This window comes from Corvus hawaiiensis, chromosome 21 (assembly GCF_020740725.1).
Source record: "Corvus hawaiiensis isolate bCorHaw1 chromosome 21, bCorHaw1.pri.cur, whole genome shotgun sequence".
Lineage (NCBI taxonomy): Eukaryota > Metazoa > Chordata > Aves > Passeriformes > Corvidae > Corvus > Corvus hawaiiensis.
This window is the reverse complement of record NC_063233.1, coordinates 6,104,069-6,124,980: the sequence shown is the minus strand read 5'-3', so window position 1 is coordinate 6,124,980 and position 20,912 is coordinate 6,104,069. Positions and strand designations below refer to the sequence as shown.

The 20,912-nt window shown below is 47.4% G+C and overlaps 1 protein-coding gene across 2 annotated transcripts in view; it reads left to right on the top strand.

The window, feature by feature from the left end:
- FAM102A (family with sequence similarity 102 member A) overlaps positions 1–20,141 on the top strand; it is a 37,577-nt gene extending 17,436 nt beyond the window's left edge. Inside the window, exons 1-11 of one of the 2 annotated variants that reach the window (XM_048325402.1) lie at positions 2,906–2,924; positions 3,636–3,756; positions 4,082–4,111; positions 7,659–7,775; positions 8,254–8,300; positions 10,793–10,947; positions 12,068–12,172; positions 12,420–12,609; positions 12,789–12,910; positions 14,001–14,070; positions 14,950–20,141. In XM_048325402.1, the coding sequence (XP_048181359.1) occupies positions 3,694–3,756; positions 4,082–4,111; positions 7,659–7,775; positions 8,254–8,300; positions 10,793–10,947; positions 12,068–12,172; positions 12,420–12,609; positions 12,789–12,910; positions 14,001–14,070; positions 14,950–14,995 (945 nt within the window). In that variant the 5' untranslated portion in view covers positions 2,906–2,924; positions 3,636–3,693 and the 3' untranslated portion in view covers positions 14,996–20,141. Of the gene's footprint in view, positions 1–2,905; positions 2,925–3,635; positions 3,757–4,081; positions 4,112–7,658; positions 7,776–8,253; positions 8,301–10,792; positions 10,948–12,067; positions 12,173–12,419; positions 12,610–12,788; positions 12,911–14,000; positions 14,071–14,949 lie in introns of those variants that run through there. The other variant, XM_048325401.1, reaches the window with a different exon arrangement.
- Positions 20,142–20,912: the final 771 nt, after the last annotated feature.

Below are 20,912 nucleotides of genomic sequence, written 5' to 3'. Positions count from 1 at the left end.
GGCCTTTTTCTAGAAGTGTTTGCTTTACCAAGTTGAATTCAGAGTGAGCCCTGTGGCTTTCTGTAACAGTGCTAGTCTGTCCATGGCACTAAAATCACGGTTGGGAAACCTCTCTTCTTTAAGGTCTGTTTGTTGTGTGTTTTTCTGCCTGTCTCCAGAGCTGTGTGTGAGATCTGAACCCAAAGTGGCCTTGGAGGCTTCCCTGAGTTCACTGCTGCCTCTCCAAAAACAGGTAAAGCAGTGGGTCCCTGCTGTGCCTCGTTCCTATTACTTGAATTCTCACCATGCTATGGTGAAGCATCTTCCAGCTGCTCTTTTTTCTGGTAAATCTTCTCTCGAGGGGTAGGATGGTAGATGAGGAATGCAGAAAACTGTTCCTCAAGCTGGAGGTGGATGAGCAGCTCCAGGATTAAAAGAACTCAGGAAGCTCTTTCCAAAATTCCACTTTTCACAAAAGCTGACACAGGATTCCACTGGTTTATTCTGAGGAGGTATATTTAGGTCTGGAAAGAGTAATTACACAGCTTTGAATAAGTCTGAAGTCAGAAGAGGGCAAAGCTTAGCTTGGCAGGGATTCTACCTTCTGGGAGTCTTTTTGCAAAATAATACAGACAGCTTTTTTAAAATAAAACTTCTGAAGACCCATTGAATTGGCATCTAGACCTGGCATTGGTCTGAACTATTTCTGGTTCTCCAAATACAGAGTAAAACTTAAAATTAGACACTTCTGGTTTTAAGCTGTTCGTTTCTGCTTTACTTTTAGTTGCCTTGTGATTAGGATGGAAGAAAACGCCTCTCGGTGCAGCCCTCATCATGCTTCTTGGGTGTTTTTTTGTTTCTGTATGATGGTTCCTAATTGTACATTAGAGAATATTCCAGGGCTAAATACAAAACCGCTCATCATCTGAGTTCTCCTTCTTTTTGTCCCTATTTTAGTGTTCTCTAATTACCAGCTGAACGATAGCTTGAAGGGAGGTGGATAGGCAAAGCCCATTGCTTCTCCACTTGCCATCTTTTGGAAATGTGGAACTAATTTTTTAGAGTTCAGTTTGAAACAATAGAGCTGTTGCTTGCTTGCCTAATGATACAGACCCAGGCCTCACCATTAAAAGTTAAAAAAAAAAAAAAAAAAAAAAAAAAAAAAAAAAAAAAAAGGTTGAAATTCATTACTGGAAAGCAGCTCTGGATTTTGTCTTATCAACTCCTTCTTGCCCTGTGCAGACTGTTCCAAAGACATAAAAACCCCATGCTATGTGTGCACCTGCAGCTCAGGTTCATTATTACAGTGCTGTGGGTAACATAGCACCCCCAAATCTTTTTCCTAATCTCTTGCACTGTGTAGTATCTACAGCAGTTCTGGAAAGCCAATGTACATCCTTAATAAGAAGTAGAATGTCTGTTAGAGGAGCTTACGCTAAAGGCAAATTAGCTATGGAGCTCTTTATTGCTAATCAGTACTTTTTACCACGATTTGAAGTAATTAGCCTTCACTGGACTTAGCAGCATCCACCAGATGCTTAATCATGGCTGCATTGTAAAACAAGCAAGAACTCCTGAGTAAGGAAACGCTCATACTGGTGCAGCCCATGATCCCACTGATGATCCTGCAGCTGTGGGAGTTGAGCATGTGCTCTGAGATCTGGGAGCTGGAGCTTAGTCCCATGAATGCTCTCGTCTGGCAGGAGTTAGAGCTCTTACCAGGGCTGGGAACAAGGTGTGCACCAGTGTGCTGCTGTCTGATTGAACGTCTTTCACTTGTAGCTGCCTTCTAGCATCCACTTGGAGCTCTGGTGTTGGTAGTAGCTTTAGCATTAGCCTTGCTTTCTAGAAAATAGCAGTTCCTTTTCAAAGATGACTAATGCTGCTAAAATATTCAGTGTTTCCTGCATCCCCCTGTACCTGCCTTGTCTTCCTGAAGCACGTGTTAATAGGTGGTTTTCCATTCTGTTGCATACCTTTTCTCATCTGTATCTTGAGTCTTTCCTTCCTTTACGTCATTTAAGATGCCTATTATTGAGTCAGGTTTAAGGCATATTTGAAATGCCACATGCCTAATTTGTCAAGCATGGCGAATATTTTATTATAGGTAAAACCTTTTTAATCCCTCTGGATGTGTTTCTTCTCCTGTCTGAGAGAGCTGGGGTGAGTTGAGTGGAGTAATGAGAACCAGATCTCATCTTGAATTAATAATCCCAGATTTAAAGGTAATTTTGGCACTTAGATACTGCCTTCAGTAGTGAGCCTGAGTTCTGTCTGGAAGGGCTTTAAGTTCTCTACCTTGAAGGAATTGTTGCCTTCTGTTTTCTCTTGTTTTAAACAGGGATGATCAGCCTTTATCTGCATTACAGAGGATTACAGGTTTCAGTTGTTTGTCAAGTACTCCTTTTCTGTTCTCTGTGTCTGCCTTGGCTCATACATTTGGTCCCACAGAATGTCTTGGAGGACTAGCAGGGACCTCCTGGCTTAGGATCGAGTCCCTGGATCTGTCCCATTGGGCTCACCTCAAGATTGCCCTAATGGCAATGTGAGCTACAGCTTCTTCCCCTTCCTTCCCAGGAGCTGAGACACTACCAAGGCTGATCATTGTCCCCTTTGCCACCAATCCATCTGGCTTACACCATGCCTGGGTCAGATGGTGGGAAGCCTCCCTTTCCCTGCTAAAGCAAACAGTTTATCACCTGCCCTTTCCCCTTTGTCCTGTGCTAGGAGGAGAGATAAGAGTCAAACTTGCTTGCTCACAGCTGTCAGCAGTGCCTTCCCTTCCTCCCCCTGGCCTCATTACTCTGAGAACTGAACTGGCTGAGGGCCAAGCTCTGAGCCATAAATGGATCAGGTCCTGCAGAGGCTCAGTAGGAAACCAGAGCCCCATGGAAGGACCCACACACCTTGTTTCCAGGCTCCTTTGAACCAGCCTCCTTGGAAAGGTGAAATCCAGCGTCCCCTGAGGGCTTTGTGGAAGCCAGAGCTGTACCTGAAGTGATTCCTGCACTCAGGAAGGCTTCTTCTCTTCCTCCTTCTCCACTCACCCTGGAGATCAGGATGGTCTGCTTAGAAGCTGTGCAAGCAAAACCACCTCTTCCCTGGCTGAACCCCTGCAGGATTTGAAGCGCAGTGTTTGCTTGGTGTGGCCCTGTCTGCCTGCACCTCAAGCGTTACCACATGGTTTTTGTCCTCCTTCGAGCTGGCCATCGTCACTGGCTTAGTCCCAGCCTGAAAAGCAGGGAAAGACAGGCCATCCAGGGCACGCAGCATATTTGCTGTGCAGGGGCTGTACAAACAGACACGCTGGAGGGAGATAAGCTTGTGAACCTTCAGCCCAGTTTGGGTATGGAGATTTGCTCCATCCAGGCCGGATGGTGAATGAGCTAAACCAGCTGAGCAGGAAATGTCAGAGAGCTTGTGAGAGTTTTAAAGGCAAATTCTGTTGATGAGATGATTAGTATTTCTGTAACCTGGGTTACAGGTTACCTGTATTGACTAGTGAAAAGCTTGATGCTAACACCTTTGTGTGGTGCAGTTTCAGGTGAACCAAGCTGTTGCAGAGGATCTTTACTTAATAGCTGATCTTGATTTGGCTTTGTACTTGTATTTGATTTTTTTTTTTTTTCTTTTTTTTTTTTTTTCCATTCTCATAGAGAGGAAGTTCAGGAAAACTGTGTCCGCTGGAAAAAGAAATTTACATTTGTGTGTAAAATGAGTGCCAACCCTGCCACAGGACTCCTGGACCCCTGCATCTGCCGAGTGTCTGTCCGTAAGGTGAGCATCCAGCTTTGCTTCTGGCAGGTAGTACCACCAGTAGTGTATTGGCAATGGATTACTGGCTGCTTTTTGGCAGCAAGAAAAATTGCATTGGACTGTGGTGAGAAGGAAAGATTGTTTGAGACAGGACATGCAGGAACAGAGCCTCCCTCTCCAGGAAGAGTCCTTGATGGAGGGTGGGAGCGACCAAGGTGGTGGTAACCCTTGAGAGAGAGGCTTGTGAATCCTGAGAGCAGATTCCAGGACTGAATAATGACTTTCCCCCTGTTGCCCCAGCACATATAATAGCTGCTTTTCCTGTTTATTTTGTTTCCCAATATAGGAGCTGAAGGGCGGAAAAACCTACTCAAAGGTAAGAGCACAGAAAGGGCAAATGCAGCAGAGTAATCATGGTCCTGTCTCCTGTTAGTGTTATACACCCATCAGAAACCAGTGGCTGCTGAGTGGGCCAATCTGGAGAGATGCTCATTGGTTCTTAGTTTAAGTCTGAGTTAAGAGATTTCCCAAAAAACTTGACTTTCTGGGACAGGATCCAGACTGCACTGGATGTGGATTTGAGATGGGGGTTGGAGAGATGATCTGTATGTCCTCAAACTTTGGGGAAGTTCTGAGTCAGATGTGAACTCTCTGGCTTCTGGCAGCATGTCTCTAATAAAGAAACAGACTCCAGTTCTGTTCTCCAGAGCACAGCAGCCAGCTGGGGCTGGAGCAGGCACCTCACTGCCTCAGTAGTGCAGGCAGGAGCCTACAGCAGAAATCACTGCCTGCCAAAGCACAGGAGACACCAAAGCAAAAGCCAAATGGATCAGCAGGGATCTTAGTCTTGGTTTCTCTTCCCTGCGTTTTCTTGCCTGTGCTGTGGGACAGACAATGGGCCACCCCCTTCTCCTCTGCTGGATGAAGAGACAATGTTGGCTTGGAAACTGAAGTCACACAGTACCCAAAATCATGTTTGTTTGAAAATGAGTCACTGTGCTGGTTTCTAATAAACAGACACTCTGGTCACGCACAGCCATGTAAGAATTCCTTCTCATCAATATCCTTTCTGAGGCCATGGAGGCAACTGGCTGTGAAGGGTGTACTGCACTAGCTCCTGTGTTCTGCTGTGCCAGGTGGGAGAAGGCAGTGTGGCTGCCCACATTGTTCCTTTTTTGTTGCTAATTAGGACATGGTCTCTAGGGCCATCAGTTTCTCTTTCACTAAATTCACACTGTGGGGAAGTTATTCATTCTGCAGAACTGCATGTCCAGGGAGAGCAGCATAGCTGGAGGAAGAGACATAGTAAGTGCATCAGCCTATGCCTCCTGCAATGTCCATCCTCAAGCTTTCAACAGGATTTGGAAAGGCAGAATTAAAGGAAGCCTGAAAGCACATTTCTATGGTGGAGTTAACCTGGAGAGCTTATTCAGGTCATGTTCTAACCTCCTTCCTTTTTGCTCAGTCTCCAGTTGTGTTTAGTGGCATTTAAAAGAGACTGATTTTCTCCAGCCCAGAACTGGAGACCAAATCTCAAGTACTTGTCATCTCTTGGGCTAGTATCTTGCTGGGTCTCCTGTGAAGAAGACAGACGTGTTCTCCACGAGGGTGATCTGAAGCAGCTCAGAAATGAGGGATCCCACACCAGACAGAGTGATTGCAGTCTTGCCCTGTGGACCAGGCTTGTTCCAGGCAGGTCCTTGTGACAGAATTGATTTGGGCTTCCTAATGTTTCTAGCAGAAGTCTGTGGTGCATGTCCATGCAACTATTTTCCCATTTTACACCATGACTCCTCACCTCTTTAAACTATCCTAATTCAGTTGAGAACTTCTCCCGTCATGGCAGCAGATGCAGAGGAAAATGAAACTTATGAATGCCCTCTGTACCTGGTCCCCTGTCAGCAGGGACTGAGGGTGATGGGGCTGTTTGTGCTCCAGGCAGAGTTTCCAGTGACTTGCACACCTTTGGGTTTGACGTGATTGTCACCTCGGTGTCAGGGGTGACAGAGCGGAAGATGACAGGAAGGACTGATAAAGCGGAAACTCTTTCCATGAGCTGGAAGAAACACCATCAGCTGGCTGGAAAACTGAGGAAACTATTCTGAAAGGTTATATCTGAAAACATCCTTTTGTTAAGGGATCTTTCCTCTATATACTGGGAGTCTGCTTCCTGAAAGAGCTTCTGACCTCAGCATACCATGTAGGTTCTCCCACACTCTGTGCTCCAGTGTCGATCTCCTCTCAGAATTTAGTGCTGTGGTGGAGGAAGAGGGATCTGGGTTTGGGCCACCCCTGTGCTGTGCTGTTCTCCTAGTGTGGTGGTGCTGTGTCCTTGTCACAGTGATGGGTTACATCTCCCTCTGTGGCTTTCCTCTATCCTGTTTATCTCTAAGAGATAAAAATTCACTGTTTTTTTCCTTATCTGTGAATAATTAACAAACGGCATAGCCCTTGGCTAGAAGAGACAGAGAAATTTCTGCAGCAAGGGCTGAAGAAACACTTGCATTAAATGGAATTCTTAAGAAGTGAGAAGAGAGGGTGAAAGGTTATTTTTTTTCCTTCTTTTTTGCTGATAAAAGGTTCCCTCTCTATCCTATTTTTTTTTCATTTGCCATCAGAAGTTCCCCTTTGAGAATGGGATGAAGGAAGCAGCTATATTAATCTTGCTGCTGTTTCCCCCTCAATCTTGTATCTTGAGCAGACTGTGGTTTAGACTCTTCACTTGGGATAGTGGGAGCCAGGGTTCCTCAGGCAGTGACTGTTTTGTGCTGTGACTGTCTATCAGCTCCCTCAGCTGACGGAGGCACCACAATTCCTTAGTATGGTGCTACTGTTGGGATTCTCATTGTGTCATCCAGCTGTCAACAGCAGGGCAGAAGGGATGTGCTGCAGAGCACAGAATGACCCGCTGCTGCTCCACCTGTGCGCCCTGTTCTCCTGGGAGCTGAGCTGTTGTTGATGTGACGCAGATGTTCCACACCTGGATGTTTTGGCCAAGTACGGAGTACAGCATGTCCTCCTGATCAGATGAGATAAGACTCAACTGCCTTCTATTCCTAAAGCTCTGCATAAAAGAAGCTGTAACTTTTCCTTTGAGACACTGTGTTAATACACCAGGGATTAGGGCAGGAAAACAAAGGTGCTCTTCATTGTGTTTTTATTTACTCTGGAGGGATCAGTGCCCTTTTTGAAAATGCCTGTGATCTTCAGCTTTGTCACCTTCCCTGTTTGCTTCCCATTTGTTAGAGAAGATTTAGAGAGCTCACAACGAAATCTCTCCAAATATTTCTCTTCCCTTCTGCCTGTCAAACATACCCCTTACTAGTTAAACCTTAGCAGTGTTGAGGAGGAGTGCTCCAGGAGCTGCCCAGCCCAGCAGCTGCCTCTGAAGGGCGAGGCACAGGCAGTGCCACATGGCTCTGGGCCTCCAGCTCTCTGTGCCCAAAGTCTCAGTTGTTTTTTTCAGTATGGTGTCACTTTCCCCTGTAACAATATCCTTTCATCTCCTGGTTCACATGCTCCACTGCATTCTGGGATGGCCCAATACAAAGAGTGCCTTATTATGTTTGTGTATGTGTGATTCTGTTTTTTCCACATCGTTGACCTAGTGCCTTCCATGTCCTTGGTTATGCAATGGCTGCAGGCTGGTTAACACTGTCCTGGCCACTACTCTACACCCTTCCTCCATGTGGGCTTGGCTTCCTGAAGGCCTCCAAGTGCCCATCTGTCTTGGGATTAGGAATGTCACTCTGCCCATCCTCAAGAACAGGGAATCTTCACAGCCACCACTCTGTGTCCTGGCTCCTGTTTCTGCCCTTGCTCACAGATGTGCTCTCTCCCTTTGGTCTGTGTGACACTGTGTATCCCTTTATGGAGTAAATTCTGTTCCCTCACCTTCCCCTCCAATGTTTTCTTGTCTACAGCTGGGCTTTGCTGATCTAAATCTGGCAGAATTTGCGGGCTCTGGATCCACTGTCCGTTGCTGCTTGCTGGAAGGATATGATACTAAGAATACCCGACAGGACAACTCCATCCTAAAGGTACAACAGCTAGTACTTACGCAGTAGAAATCCTACTCAGGACTTTGGGAAGATCAGAGAGCAGTGCCAGGCCTGAGAGAAGGTCCTGTTATGTACAGAGACAGGATTTTGCTTTTGTGCTGCTTGACTGACTTGGGAAGCTTCCCATTATCAAAGTTGCCCTTTGATAATTTGGCATCAATTTGGCCGAGCAGTGACCCTTGACAAAGAAACCAGGAACGGGAGGGAGGGAAAAGGTTACGAGGCATTGTCAGCCTGGCCCAGCTGGTGTCCTGCTGAACCACTGCCACTTGGAGTTACTGATGCTAAGGATTTGGGACAGGGAGGAAAATACTTTGTGAAGTCCCTGAAATTGATTTGCTTGGGAAAGGAGCTAGATCTTGCTGATGTTTACACCTAGCCCTTGACTTCCTGGCTGTTGTGAAGTGAGGAGCTCAGTGCAGCATGGCTAATGATGTGCCTTGTGTCCCCTCTCTAGGTCACGATCGGAATGTCCCTGCTCTCTGGGGACCCCTGCTTCAAAACGTGAGTTCCTGGGTGTACCCCATTCTGGGCAGACACTAAAATTGATGAAGAGAGGGGAAAAGATGCCCTTGATATTAGGAAGTACAGTAAAACTGGTTGAATCAGCCAGAAAAGTATAGCCAGCCTGTGCTGTTAATTGGTTTTGTTCTCTGCTCTGGCTTTCCCAGCTTGATTATTGCTGTGCACACTATTTTCCCTGCTGGTGCAACTTAGGTTTTGGAAACCAGTAGATTTTGATTACAAACTTCATGTTTTGCCTGAAGGATAGAATTTCTCATGGCTCTGGGGTTGGTTTCACTGACCTCCAAGAGGAGAAAGGTCAATAAAGAAAACAGTCTTGGAAGTGGACATGCTTCAGTACATATTATGGGGGATAAAGGTCTCAGATTGAAACAGCAACAAAAATACTTGGAGGCTGAATCACTTTAATTTTTTTTTTTCTACAGGGCTCACAACTTATATTAATTAGCAGAGAAATTGCAGTAATGTGGGTTTTTTTTAATGCATAATGATAGGAAAGCATAAGTACAGTTAGGCTGTGGAGCAGTTTTGCTGCTTAAAGAATTGTTGGTGAATCAACTAAGAAATATCCTGGTCACATCTTCCCTCACACTACAGTGCAGTATCACAATCCCAGCCCTGCTGTGGTGTGCTGGAAGGTGTGTGACTACACAGCAGGGCTGCCACGCACCCAAAGGAATATTTCATGTTGCCTCCCAACAGTGTGAGAGAAAAAAGCTTTACCTGGAGGCCAACTCTTGTAGCAGTTGTATTCTGGGCTAAAAGGTGTGAGCTAGCTTGAAGTGTATAAGTTAGCTCAAGTTCTTGTTAAAAATGCTGCATACTTTTTGGTAGGTTTGTTTTATGAGTGGTTTTTCATAGTGCTGCAGCATTTTCTGATATTTTTAAACCCAAAATCAGTGTCATCTGATTCTGAAGAATTTCTGCTTCAGAAGGAAGTGTAATAAAGAAGTTTTTAATATCTTAAACTATAACTTTATAGCAGTAACAGATGTTTTAAATCTAGGGTACTAGGATGTCTGGTAATAATGTCTGACAAAATACCTGTTGCTCCTTTGCAATGGAAGCAAGTCCCACTGTTAGAATGCCTGAAAATTACACAGAATAGGATATAAATATCCATTTAATGTAAGTAGATTCAGTCTGAAGGTCAAACCTCCTAATTTTCTTAAAGGATTTTTGCAGTCATTCCCACTTTTCTCTTTTATGTTGATGATGTGCAAATATCTAAAAATAGAAGCTTTGCATGTGGAATAGTCCTTGATCAGTAGAGCTTCTGGTAAATGACACTCATTTGAGGGGTAGGCAGGAATTAAACTGTGCTGGGAAATCACTTCCAAGCACTGATTTTCTGCAGCAGTCCATGAACCTTCTCCTGCTGGGGTTGTTGGAAGGGGCAGAGCAGCTGAGCTGACAGACCAAGGGGCTGCTCCCACAGCTGCTGCAGGAACAGTTTGCTTGCTTAAGGTTGTAAAAGCCTTAAAAACCTGTGAAGCAAAGTCCCCAAAGCACCTGGGTGCATGCAAATCACTGATAACGTGATTAGGGAGTGTTTTTTCCTGGTGAAGGCATGCTGTGAGTTTCCTGGAAGCTTTATAGCCATTCGGCTGCCCACAATAAATATTCTCTCTCCCAAAATACTGCAACCTCTCATGTAACATCTTCCCTCAGAGCTCTGCATGAGACAAATAAAAGTTTTTATTTCTCACTCCTCACTTAAAAACCGTAATACAATCCATTAGTTCCAGTTCAGACTTCAGGTTACAGGGAGGTTTGGGCTCCAACAGGAATATTCACTTTGCCACGCTGCACATGCTGTGGCTTCCACCCAAAAGCACTTCTGGAGGAAGGGAGGGGGGCTCCAGGCACTCACAGCTCTGCCCTGCAGTCAGCATTTACAAAGCGATGTTGCGAGCTTGCAGAAAACCAGAAAAATAATTATGACGCTGGAAAAACACTTCCATTTCACTAGAAAGGAGTTTAATAGTCAGTTAAAAAAGGGAAAGGTTATTTAACTGTTGTAAAAGTGCAATAGGGGGACAGGGTTGCTGGGATAAAAGGTTTCATTTTGGCCAAAGAGGTGTAACAGAAAGGCAGCTGGAATTGAGAGTGGGACAACAGCAAACTGGTTCCTGTTTGTGAAGCCAGCTGGCCAGTGGACACATGTTGGCGGGGAAGGGGCAGCTCTGGATGGTGTCCTGGAGGACAGTGCAAGTTCTGAGCCTGTTGTCCTGTATAAATGAATGAATGGTTCCTTTTTGCCTTAATTTACCTCAAAAACATGATTTTTCTTGTAATGCAGTCCAAGGTAGAGAAGATACCGGTCTTGGATGTAGGAAAACAAAACCTAACATCCCATTTGAGCTGCTGTTTAGAGCTGCCAGCTTTCCCCTGCTGAGAAAGGTGGGGTAGGCAGAACGATGCCTGCTGCCTGCCTGGCAGTCTGTAACCTCCTTCCCTTCTGATGACAGGCCTCCTTCCACCGCCAAATCCATCACCATCCCGGGGCAGGACTCTACCCTGCAGCTGACCTGCAAGGGCGAGGGAACCACCAGCAGCAGCAGCAGTTCCTCCACAATTGGCTCCCTGCGCCAGACCAAGCCAAGAACTGCCATTCTCAGCTCAGGTCTGAATGCCTACCCTGGAGCCGTGCAATGCATGGCTGTGCCTGGACACTCCTTTGTTTTTCCCAGCAGTTGCAAGCACAGAAACTCTTTAATTTTTCATGTGTTCCCGCACCCATCCTCAACCCCATTGCTCATTAAGAATGTTGAGAATAACAAAGCCATCTAAGTGTAACTGAGGAAAGTAGAATATTTGCTACATGCGTATTTCTGTTAGTGGAGATAAAGCAATTTGTTCTTTTTGCTGGGGATTTGATAATTCATGCACTGCACTCATCCCTGCTTGCCACTGTGTTCAGTGACACCATTGTTCTGCGCTCAGCCATTCTGTTGCTTAGACTTACCTTCTAGAAAAGTTCCTCTGAAGGTTTTAGAGGTTGGTTTAAGGTCTAGTGGCCTTGTTCCAGCTGCTGATACAGTTCTTTGGCTTCTGTATGAGCCTGTTTTCAAGGGCACTGCATTTTCACATCAGTTTTTTTCCTTCCTAGCACATTCCAAATGTGCAGGCAGATACACTCCACCAAAATAGCACTTGAGTCTCATCACTTCAGTGACAGAGCACAGGGTGCAAGTGGTGTTCTTAAAAAGCTGGCTAATGTGTTACATTTGCGCACTCCCAGATAAGCTTCCTGCAAGAGAGACAAGCAGGGCTAGCAAAGGAGCAGAGGTTATGAAGTGTCTGGACCAAATTCAGAGATTATTTAAATGGTACAGGCTCTCTCACAAGTAATAGAAAGGGACAGGTAGTAACAGAAGCACCCAGAGGTTGTAATACTTCACTGCCAGTGGCCATCTGATGCTTTCTTCGTCTTAGCTTGATGCTTGTAACCGTGGATAGTTTTACACACTACTTGTCCTTCTAGATGCTACAAGCCTGAGATATGTTTGTAAATTCATCTGCTGGATAGAAATAGTGATAAACTTGATAGAGAAGCTCACGGTGGTCTTCCCTACTCCCTGGGTGTTTGTAAGCCCTGTGCTAGCCTGTACAGCAGGGCTCGGCCATCAGACTTGCCCTTTCCTTGATCTGTCATCCCAAGATCAGCCTCCACTCCCAGCTGATCAGTGCACCATGCACTGGCTTGGTTATGGTGTAAGCAGTGTCCTCTTGTTCCTTGGCAGGTGTCCCAGAAGAGCCGGATCAGAACCTGTCCAGCCCAGAGGAAGTTTTCCACTCAGGGCACTCGCGGAACTCGAGCTACGCCAGCCAGCAGTCCAAGATCTCTGGTAACCATTGATCCACACAGCTCTGCCAGCACTGGTCACATCCCTTTTCTCTCCTGCAATGAGCTCCTGTGAGAGTGATTTGCAGCCATCTCTCTCACCCTGCTCTGTAATACCAGCCTCCTGTTCAGTCTCTGCAGATGAGCTCATAGATGTCTAAACCTCTGTGTGCAGGAGGAGAAATGCTGCTGTGAAGCTGTTCTGCCAGGAAGGGGAGCAGATGTGGTTTGTAATCCCTCTGTGTTGGCAGGTTACAGCACGGAGCACTCCCGCTCCTCCAGCATGTCTGACCTGACCCACCGCCGGAACACGTCCACCAGCAGCAGCGCGTCCGGGGGGCTCAGCATGACCGTGGAATGTCCTGAGGGGGAGCGGGACCACAAACTGGAGAAGCCACCTCGCCCTCCCAGACCACCCCTGCTGCTGGACAGACCCTCCCGGTGAGTAATTGTGGAGCAAAGACCTTTCTCTGGGAAGGAGAGACAGAGCCTGCTCCTTTGTCTTCTGGCAGCAGTGGATCAGATTGTAGCCACTGAGGAGGAGACTGTGGCCAAGAGAAGCAGGACTGTGTATAGAAGTCTGTGTCTTGAAAGGCTGAGTAAGTTTTTCCTCCCACCAGGAGGAAAAAGGATTCAATGGAGAGTCACCCAACCCGAGTGGATGACACCAGGATCGACGCTGATGATATAGTGGAGAAGATAATGCAGAGTCAGGACTTCACAGATGTCAGCAATACTGAAGGTGAGAGGAGAAGTCTCAGAGGGGATGTCTGGGCTGTTCCTTTCGCAAGGCTGCCAAGTGTTTACAGTCAGATCTGATTTGCCATGGGCTCCCTTCTCCTTTTGAGAGCTATTTGCTTTCAGTGCTTGCTGGATGTTTCTGTGGTAGATAAACCACGTGGGTTTGAGAGCTGCACATGCATTTACACATAGTACTTGCTGCTGTTCCACTCATGACAGCAGAGACTGAATAGTAGCTCAAATGAGCAGGGAGAGAGAGGAAAAATACTGATTCTCAGTGCAGTGGAAATGAGTTACATCAGCTGTCTGCACTGCTCTAGTGGCCCTCGTCCTGGGTCAGTATTTATCAAAAGAGGAGAGCACAGCTGGAGGGGGAACAGCACATCTCTGCAGAAACATGGGTTACCACGTGCTGGTGATCAGGTCTGTCGGAGTGCTTAAGAAAGGGTTTTCTCCATTGCAGTCACAGCATCTGTTAGGAGAAAACTAACAATATAACTGCATTTGTTTTCACTTTCGTTTTCTGGTTTAGCATAGAGATCAATCTTTGACTTTATCTGAGATTTTCTGTTAAATTTTAAACTTGAACCTAGCTTGTTATCTGTGCTTTGTTAATTTACCATTAATCACCTTGTTGCACACGGTAGCACTCTTATCATATGAGGATTTACACCTCACTTAGCATGGGTTAAAACTAGACTGAATGCAGCTGCCTCTCACCAGCAGAACAGGCTGAGTTTCTCCTCTAGTGACTCTACAAAAGTAGTGTGAGGCCCCACATCTCATCGGTTCAGATGTGTACAAGCTGACCGAGAACTTGCATCAATGGAATTGCCTTTAAAAAGGCAGCTGGAGGAATAAGACTGAATTAATACCTCTACCTTTATTCTTCCAAGGCTTCATGTTGGCGAGGCTCCCTTTTGGAGCAAGGAGATGAGTTCCCAGGGGCTCGATGACTGTGGGAACACCACCAGAAAGTGTGGACGTGCTGAGACACAGTTGTTCCATGCTGATTGTGTGTCTGGGAGGGGAGTTCCTGGCAGCCTCGGTAGTTCTGGATTGTGATGTCTGTGTTCCTTTTCTATCTGCAGACAGTAACCTGAGGTTGTTTGTGAGCAGAGATGGAACAACTACGCTGAGTGGTATTCAGCTGGGAAATAGGTAGGTTGCCCAAAAGGTTGGCAGACAGAGGGGCTCCAGAGAGATTAGTGAGCTTTGTACCTAGGAAACTTACACTTTTTGCTACAGGAGAGATTTCTAAACATCATGTGCTGCATGGTGGCTTTAATCCCACATTAATAGCCCTGGGATCCCTTTGGTGGCAGGCTGCAGTTGCACTAGAGTATGAATGCAGTTCTCAGCAGGAGCTCAGAGGGATAATGGGATCCTGGTTGTTAGACCCAGGAACAGAAGTGAGTGAAAGGACAAAACGGTAGAGGCTGGTTCCCGTTTCCTCCTGAAGGGGGGAGCTTTGCCTTCTGCTGGCCTGCAGCAAAACTGTGGCAGAGTGGGATTTATTGTCTCTTTTCCCTGCCTCTTATTGTCCCTTCTCTCTGCCTCTTCCATAATCATCCAGGGCTTGTTCTCTCGTGAAAGCCTTCTGGAGCAATAAAACTTTTTCTTGCCACTATAGCTCTTAGTACAGCTCCTGGCCAATTGCGTTTGAGGCGTTATTGCACCTCCTCAGTTGAATTAAAACCAGCAATAATAGTAATGCAAAGATGTATCAAGTTAGTAACAAAACTGGGAGCATAGTAAAGCCAGGCACACTGGCTCTTTTTTCTGGATAGGATACTCCCCCTTTGCTGTGTCCTTTAGATGGGTTCGTGTGTCACACCCAGCTCTCTCCAGTGCTGTATTGCTGACTTGCCAAGTCCCTGTCCCCTCAGTGTTCCAGGGACTGACTTCCCACAAGGCTGACTGGTTACTGGCAGTGGTTTGTGTGAGCTTAGAAGATGATGTTTGAGAGTGGAGAGCTCTGAATCAGGACTTAGTTGCTCAAAATGATTGCCCTCTTCATCTCCCCCTTTGCCTCCCCAGGGTCTCATCTGGAGTTTACGAGCCAGTGGTGATTGAAACCCACTAAATGTGAAGAACAGGGTAGAGCTGCTGGACACAGGCCCCCTACCCAGTCCGCTGCCACATGGATGCCAACCTTTACCTCTCTTCATGCAGCATTCCAGAAGGGATTTCTCCATGCCCCTCTCCATATGTTTGCACTGCAGAACCACTCCAAGACCACTCCAGAAACATGCACTTTCCCTGCATTGGCATTGTCCTTCTCTGCTTGCTGGTCCTTCCAGTGCCTACCTTCCCCCTGTTCCTGCTCTGTCTGTGGGGCTTATCTTTGGGCTAGTCCCAGAGGATGTTGCTCATGTGCATCCCTCATTCCACCCATTCATTTGCAGCAGGGGACTTCTCAGCTTCTGTCTCCCCAGAACATTGGGTTATACCACTGTGAACTCTTCAGACCACTGGGGGTGGGGGAGACCATTCTAACCAAACCCAGAGCTGCTTGCTGGGGACACAGTGACATGGCCACTTGCAGGATGCTTTATTCCATTGACTCTGCAAGGGAACATCACCTTCCAAGGCAATGGTTTTACTGAACAAGGTATACTGTGGAGTACACTTCGCCTTCCTATCCCCACATCCCCAAACAACATCTTCTCATAGGAAATACTTCCCAAAAGTGCATTTCAGAAAACTACTGCAATCTAGCTGGGAGTTGGTGAACGGTTAAATGCGAGTGCTCGTCACACCACTGACTGCAGCAGCCCTTCCACTGCTGGGCATGGAAGGGGGTGTTCATCAACTAGCATTAAAGGGAGCACTTTAGAGGTTACAGATTTTACCTGGAGGAGGATTCTACTCACTATTCCAGGAGTATGATCTGTGTTTGCTGGACTGATTCATCAGATAGTCCTGTTGGAGCTTGGAATACAAAGCCTCTTTTTTTTTTTTTTTTCTTGTTTCATTGGCTCAGGAAGGGAACTGCCCTTCTCAGACTGTGAAAAGAATCTCATCTGACAGCCCTTCCCTGGGCCAGCGCTGGATGCAGTTGACTGCAGTGGTCTCTCTGTTGTGGTGGTGATGTTGATTGCCTCTCTTGGCCTGGGCCAGTAAGGGATTTGGTGTTGCTTGGCCTTTCTTGCCATGTCAGCAGACATCTGTGCCTGAGCTGGTTCCTTCTAGGGCTGGGGAGAAGCTACTGTCTCTACCTTCAAGGGTAGAATGGGTGTTTGCTGCTGCATTAGCCACAGCAGCTGTTCTGACTTGCTCTGTGGTGAGTGAACTCTTCTGACAAGGCTTCAAACTGTTCTTTGGTTGATCTTTCAATTGCTCTTCTTTGGGTTTGGTTTCTGCAGTTGTTTGACACTTTTCCTTGCAGTGTGTGGCAGAGATGTCAATCCCTTTCAGCTCCCACTTGGAGATTCTCCTGGCAGCCGAACTGCCAGTGAGGATCTGGGCAGCCCCCGGCTGTAGGCCACCAGCAGGCTGTGCTTGCAGCCCTCCCTGTACAGAGCCCCTCAGCTGATAAGCTATTTCTGCCCATTCCTCTTTTGCCAGTGGTAGCACTCAGCAGCCGTGCCCTCAGAGCAATTCCACACTCCAGCACCTGGCTGTGAATCTGCTCCCCTCTGACACCTGTGTGTGTGCACAGGCACACACACATTCTGTTCAGCAAGGAAAGATTTGTAACTGATCACGTTGCTCAAATTCTTAGTTATTGTAAAGCCTCTTTTCAAAGAAGGAAAAAAAGGGGGATTAACTGTGGTCTCTTTGGCCAGAATGCATGCAGATGAGCTATTGGAAAAGGGAATCTGGCAGAATGAGAAACAAGGAATGAAAAGGTCTTGATTTAGTGGGTTTTTTACCCTTCTAGCTAAGGATGCTGCATGAGGAGGGTGCTCAGCAGTGGATCAGATTGTAGCCACTGAGGAGGAGACTGTGGCTCAGCAGTGTGGCAAAACTATACACTTGCTTACTCTGTTTTGATGGTTTCTCTCTGAGTCAAGAGGTTTCTTTCTGTGTTTGGACAGACCACTATAGGATATGCATCTTTTCCACCCTTTCCCTTCAAAGGGAATCTAAATTTGAATTAGGGTAAAAAGGGGATACAGACAACACCTTGGTTTGGTTTCATGTAGGGAAAAAGTGTTGGATCTTTTGAGACTGTCTAGAACAAAAGCTCTTTCACACTTGCTAGGTTTTCTTAATGGCGATCTCTTCTTCATTCAGCCTGGGTAGGTTTGGCACTCACTTGCAGGCTGCTGAGCATCCTGTCCTATTCCTGGGGTGCCCGTGTCTGCAGGAAGGAGAGAACTGCTTGTCTTTCTCCCTCTCTGGAGCACTGCCAGAAAGCCAGGCCTGGCCTGACCATCTGCTCAGGTCAGGGTGAGGGCAGAAGGAGGCTCGGACAGCAGTGGCTGTTCCTGCCCTGTCTGTGGATGGTTGTGCAGAGCTGAGGGTCTGGCTGCACCCCAGGGGCCAACAAAGCCCCTCAGGAAATCAGATCCAACCATGACTTGAAAGGAGCAAACATAAGCCAGGAAAGAGGCCAAAACCCAGCTCACTTCTGCTGCTTTGCTTCTGTTCCCATGAAAAACAATGGCAGTCACTGTCAGAGCAGTTGGGATCCCAGGGCATTCTTTTGGCCTCCATTGGCAAGAGTCAGCTGCTCCGAGGCACTGGCAGCTTGGCCTGTCACAAAATCCCCAGGGGGACAGAGGGAGGAATATCTTCCCAGCAAAGCAAGAGGAGAAGCAGTTGAGCTTTTGAGAGCACTGGTCTCTTCTTCCCAGGCTGGCAGAGGCATAACCTGCTCCATCACATTGCTGTGGCCAACCTGGGCATGTCTTGGGCTTCTCTTCCAGTGGCTTGGCACATCACTGCTTGCACTTTTGATAACTGTGTCTCATAGGGTATTTCTTCCTTGTGTCCACGTTAATGACTCCACAGATCCTGGTCTTTGTGTGGCTTTTTAGCTCTCCTGTCCCTGATTTTGAGTGAGTAAGTAGTCCTGGTCATCCAGCCTTGTGCAGCACAGCTGGGGCTGGGGCACCCGGAGCAGACCCAGAGGGAGGAAGGAGCAGTCTGCTCCTGTTTGTAGATCCCATGCAGAGCTCCTGCTGCACATCCAGCACAAGCAATGCCCAGCAGTCCTGAGGCAGCCGTGGACACCCGAGGCGGTGGCTGTGGGGTCACTTGTCCCACACACTTGCTGCTGCCTCAGGAAGCTGCGTCTCACAAGCACTTTTTTCCTTGTGGCATTGCTGCTGCCTGTTCCTCGTTGGACTTTGAACATTTAAGAAGTGAATCAGTTTCCAGACCCAAACCGCTGGCTAGTTTCCTTTGGGTTTTTCTTTTTTGTTGTGAAGTTTATGGAAATTGTTTTTTTTTTATACAAACCCAGCAGGCTGGTGTTTTTTGACTGCATTATTGTTTCATTGCTATTTTATTTCAGGGGAGCTGAGGGGGGGATGCTCTTCCCCACATTGTTCCCCTTCTCAGGGGATTCAGAGGTGGCTTAAACAAGTAAAAGGACCTTATTGGCAAGACTCTGCATCCCCTGGGTCTCTGATGCTGACGAGCAGGGCTGCTCATGCCTGGCTGGCCCTGGAGAGCAGAGCTGGCTCTCTGCTTCAGTCTCAGGATCAGGCAAAATGTGTGGACTCTGCTCTCCCAGTTTCTAGATGTTTAGTTGGTGGAAGCACATTGCAAAGTGTTAGGAAATTCAGTGTAACTTTTCTACTAACTTCTTCTTTTTTTAAAACCAATATAAAACTGAGTGTCCAAAAGAATAGGCTTAGTTGTTAGTTGGTGAAGGAGATGGGTTTCAGCTGGAAATTGTGATGGGAAAAGCGGGAGAAGGATGTTGCTCCCTCATCATCATCTTTTGTATGGTCAGCACTTTAAATGGGGGCCTCGTGCTGTCCTGACTTTCAGAGTGATGGGCAGCAGGCGTGTGATTTCTCCCCCCCTCATTGCCACATCACTTTGCCCCCTACAGAAAGTTAACAAGCCCTTTTAAACGTTTGCTTCAGTTTTTAGAGGGTTCCGAACCAGGCAGAGGCCTGAAGAAATATGTATTTCATTCTCATCCGAATAGGAGGGGTTGACTTTTTATTTATTTTGTCGTTGCTGTTTCTTTTTAAGTGGGTGGCAGTGCAGCTGGTCTCTGTACTGCTGCTGGGAACCTCTGGGAAAACCTCACTCCAGGTACGCTAGAGCACCTCGGTTAAACCCCTCCTGGCGAGGGGCTCCCCCTCCCCTCCTCGCTGCCTTACCTGGGGGCTGCAGACCCCCCCTCCACCCCTCCTGCCCCGTTTCTGCTGCCCCATCTGGTCTCTAGCTGAGTTCTTGCTCTGGTGACTGAGCCCTTTGGACAAGGCCAGTCCCCAGGGACAAGTTCCTACAAACTCTGCCTGGTCGCAGGTGTTTGTCCTTGAAAAGCCACTTCCTCGCTGCGGGGGGGGGATTGATGAATGCAAAATTCCCCCCACTTCCCTCCTGAGAGCTGTGTCCGTCAGCCCCCTCCTTGCGCCATCCGATCCCGCTGCCTCCACAGCGCCTCTGCCCCGCCGGGAGGCAGCGGGCGTGGAAACCTGGGAAATGAAAAGGAATTTGGATGAAGCTCTGAGCGAGGGATGCGGCTGAGCCTGGTAACTTGCCTCAAACACATGGAATAACGGTAGAGCCCATATTTTTGTGGGGGAAGGGAAGGGAAGGGGAGATCATGTTTTATTTTCTTGAATGTGACTTGAGCTTGGTGACCTTCGGCTGAGGCGTACTCGATTTGTATCAGATTCTATAGAGAGATGGCTGATATTTTTGGAAAGGGAATGGGTCTATGCAAACTTCCAAAATTGTTTGAAAGATAGTTTAACTTTTTTTTACTTTGAAAAATCTAAATATAAATCTAACTTTTGTCTTAAAGCAGAAGTGCGTTTAGAAAGAGAAGCTACTTCCTCTGCTCTATTTTGATGATGATTCTTGGAGAGTTTGGGCTGGAGGGAATGACTATTTTTCACCATTTCTATCTTGCTCCTCTAGTTTTTTTGGTTCTTTTTCTAACGGAATGCTGTGCTGTCTTTGATTCAACAGATTGTGTTTGTATTTTCTGTATCTGGTTCCTAACGTAGAGAAATAACAAATACATGAGGAAATCAATATAATGTCAAATGTTGTTATGGTTTGGGGGAAAAAAATAAAGGTTTTTTGGTACTTCACACTGATTCTTCTTGCTCTGTTTCTTGTTTTAAATATCTGCTGAGGAAGCAGGAGGGTGAGATGGGCATGCTCGGGCCTGGACTAGAGTTTGGATTTACCTCCTAGGATTGCTTTTATGGCTGAGAGCGGAGATTCACTGGAGATGGAGAAGGGGTGGAGAGGGCAGCTGGCAGCACAGCACCAGTCCCGGGGCAGCAGCAATCCCAGAGAAAGGTGACCTGTGTGAGGCACCAGCACTGTCCCGTGTACTGTCCCATCTGTCCCAGTGTAGGCCTAACCTGCCTCTCCTGCTGGGGCTACCTCACCAGGCTCCCCTGGGGGACTGGGGCCACAGCCCAGCAGGGCTCCAGGGAATGAGTATCTCTGGCTCCTCAGGGCTCGTGCCTGAGCAGCCCCTCGGCCACCACAGGCTCACCCTCCTGTTAACAGAGGGTGAGCCCAGTTCAGTGCCCAGATCCTCATTGCTGATGCCTGACAGGGCTGGATGGGAACAGGAGCCATGGGAGGAAGCAGCTTTTGCCTTTTCCACCTTCCCAAAGCCTCGGCCACACAAAGGTCAGTGCACCTTTGAGTCTCGAGCATGGTCTTCCCCTTTCCCTTGTTTCAGCAAGGGGAGGCAGCCGATTCTGTCTCTGGTGTCTGTTCCTTGGCCGTTCGGTCTCGCTTTTCCCTTTCTTCCCGCTGGCCCCTGGGTGTGTTTGGAGGAACGGCTGAGGCGTGGGATGTCCGTGTCCCGGGGGATGGAATTGGTGTCAGGATACGTCACCGCC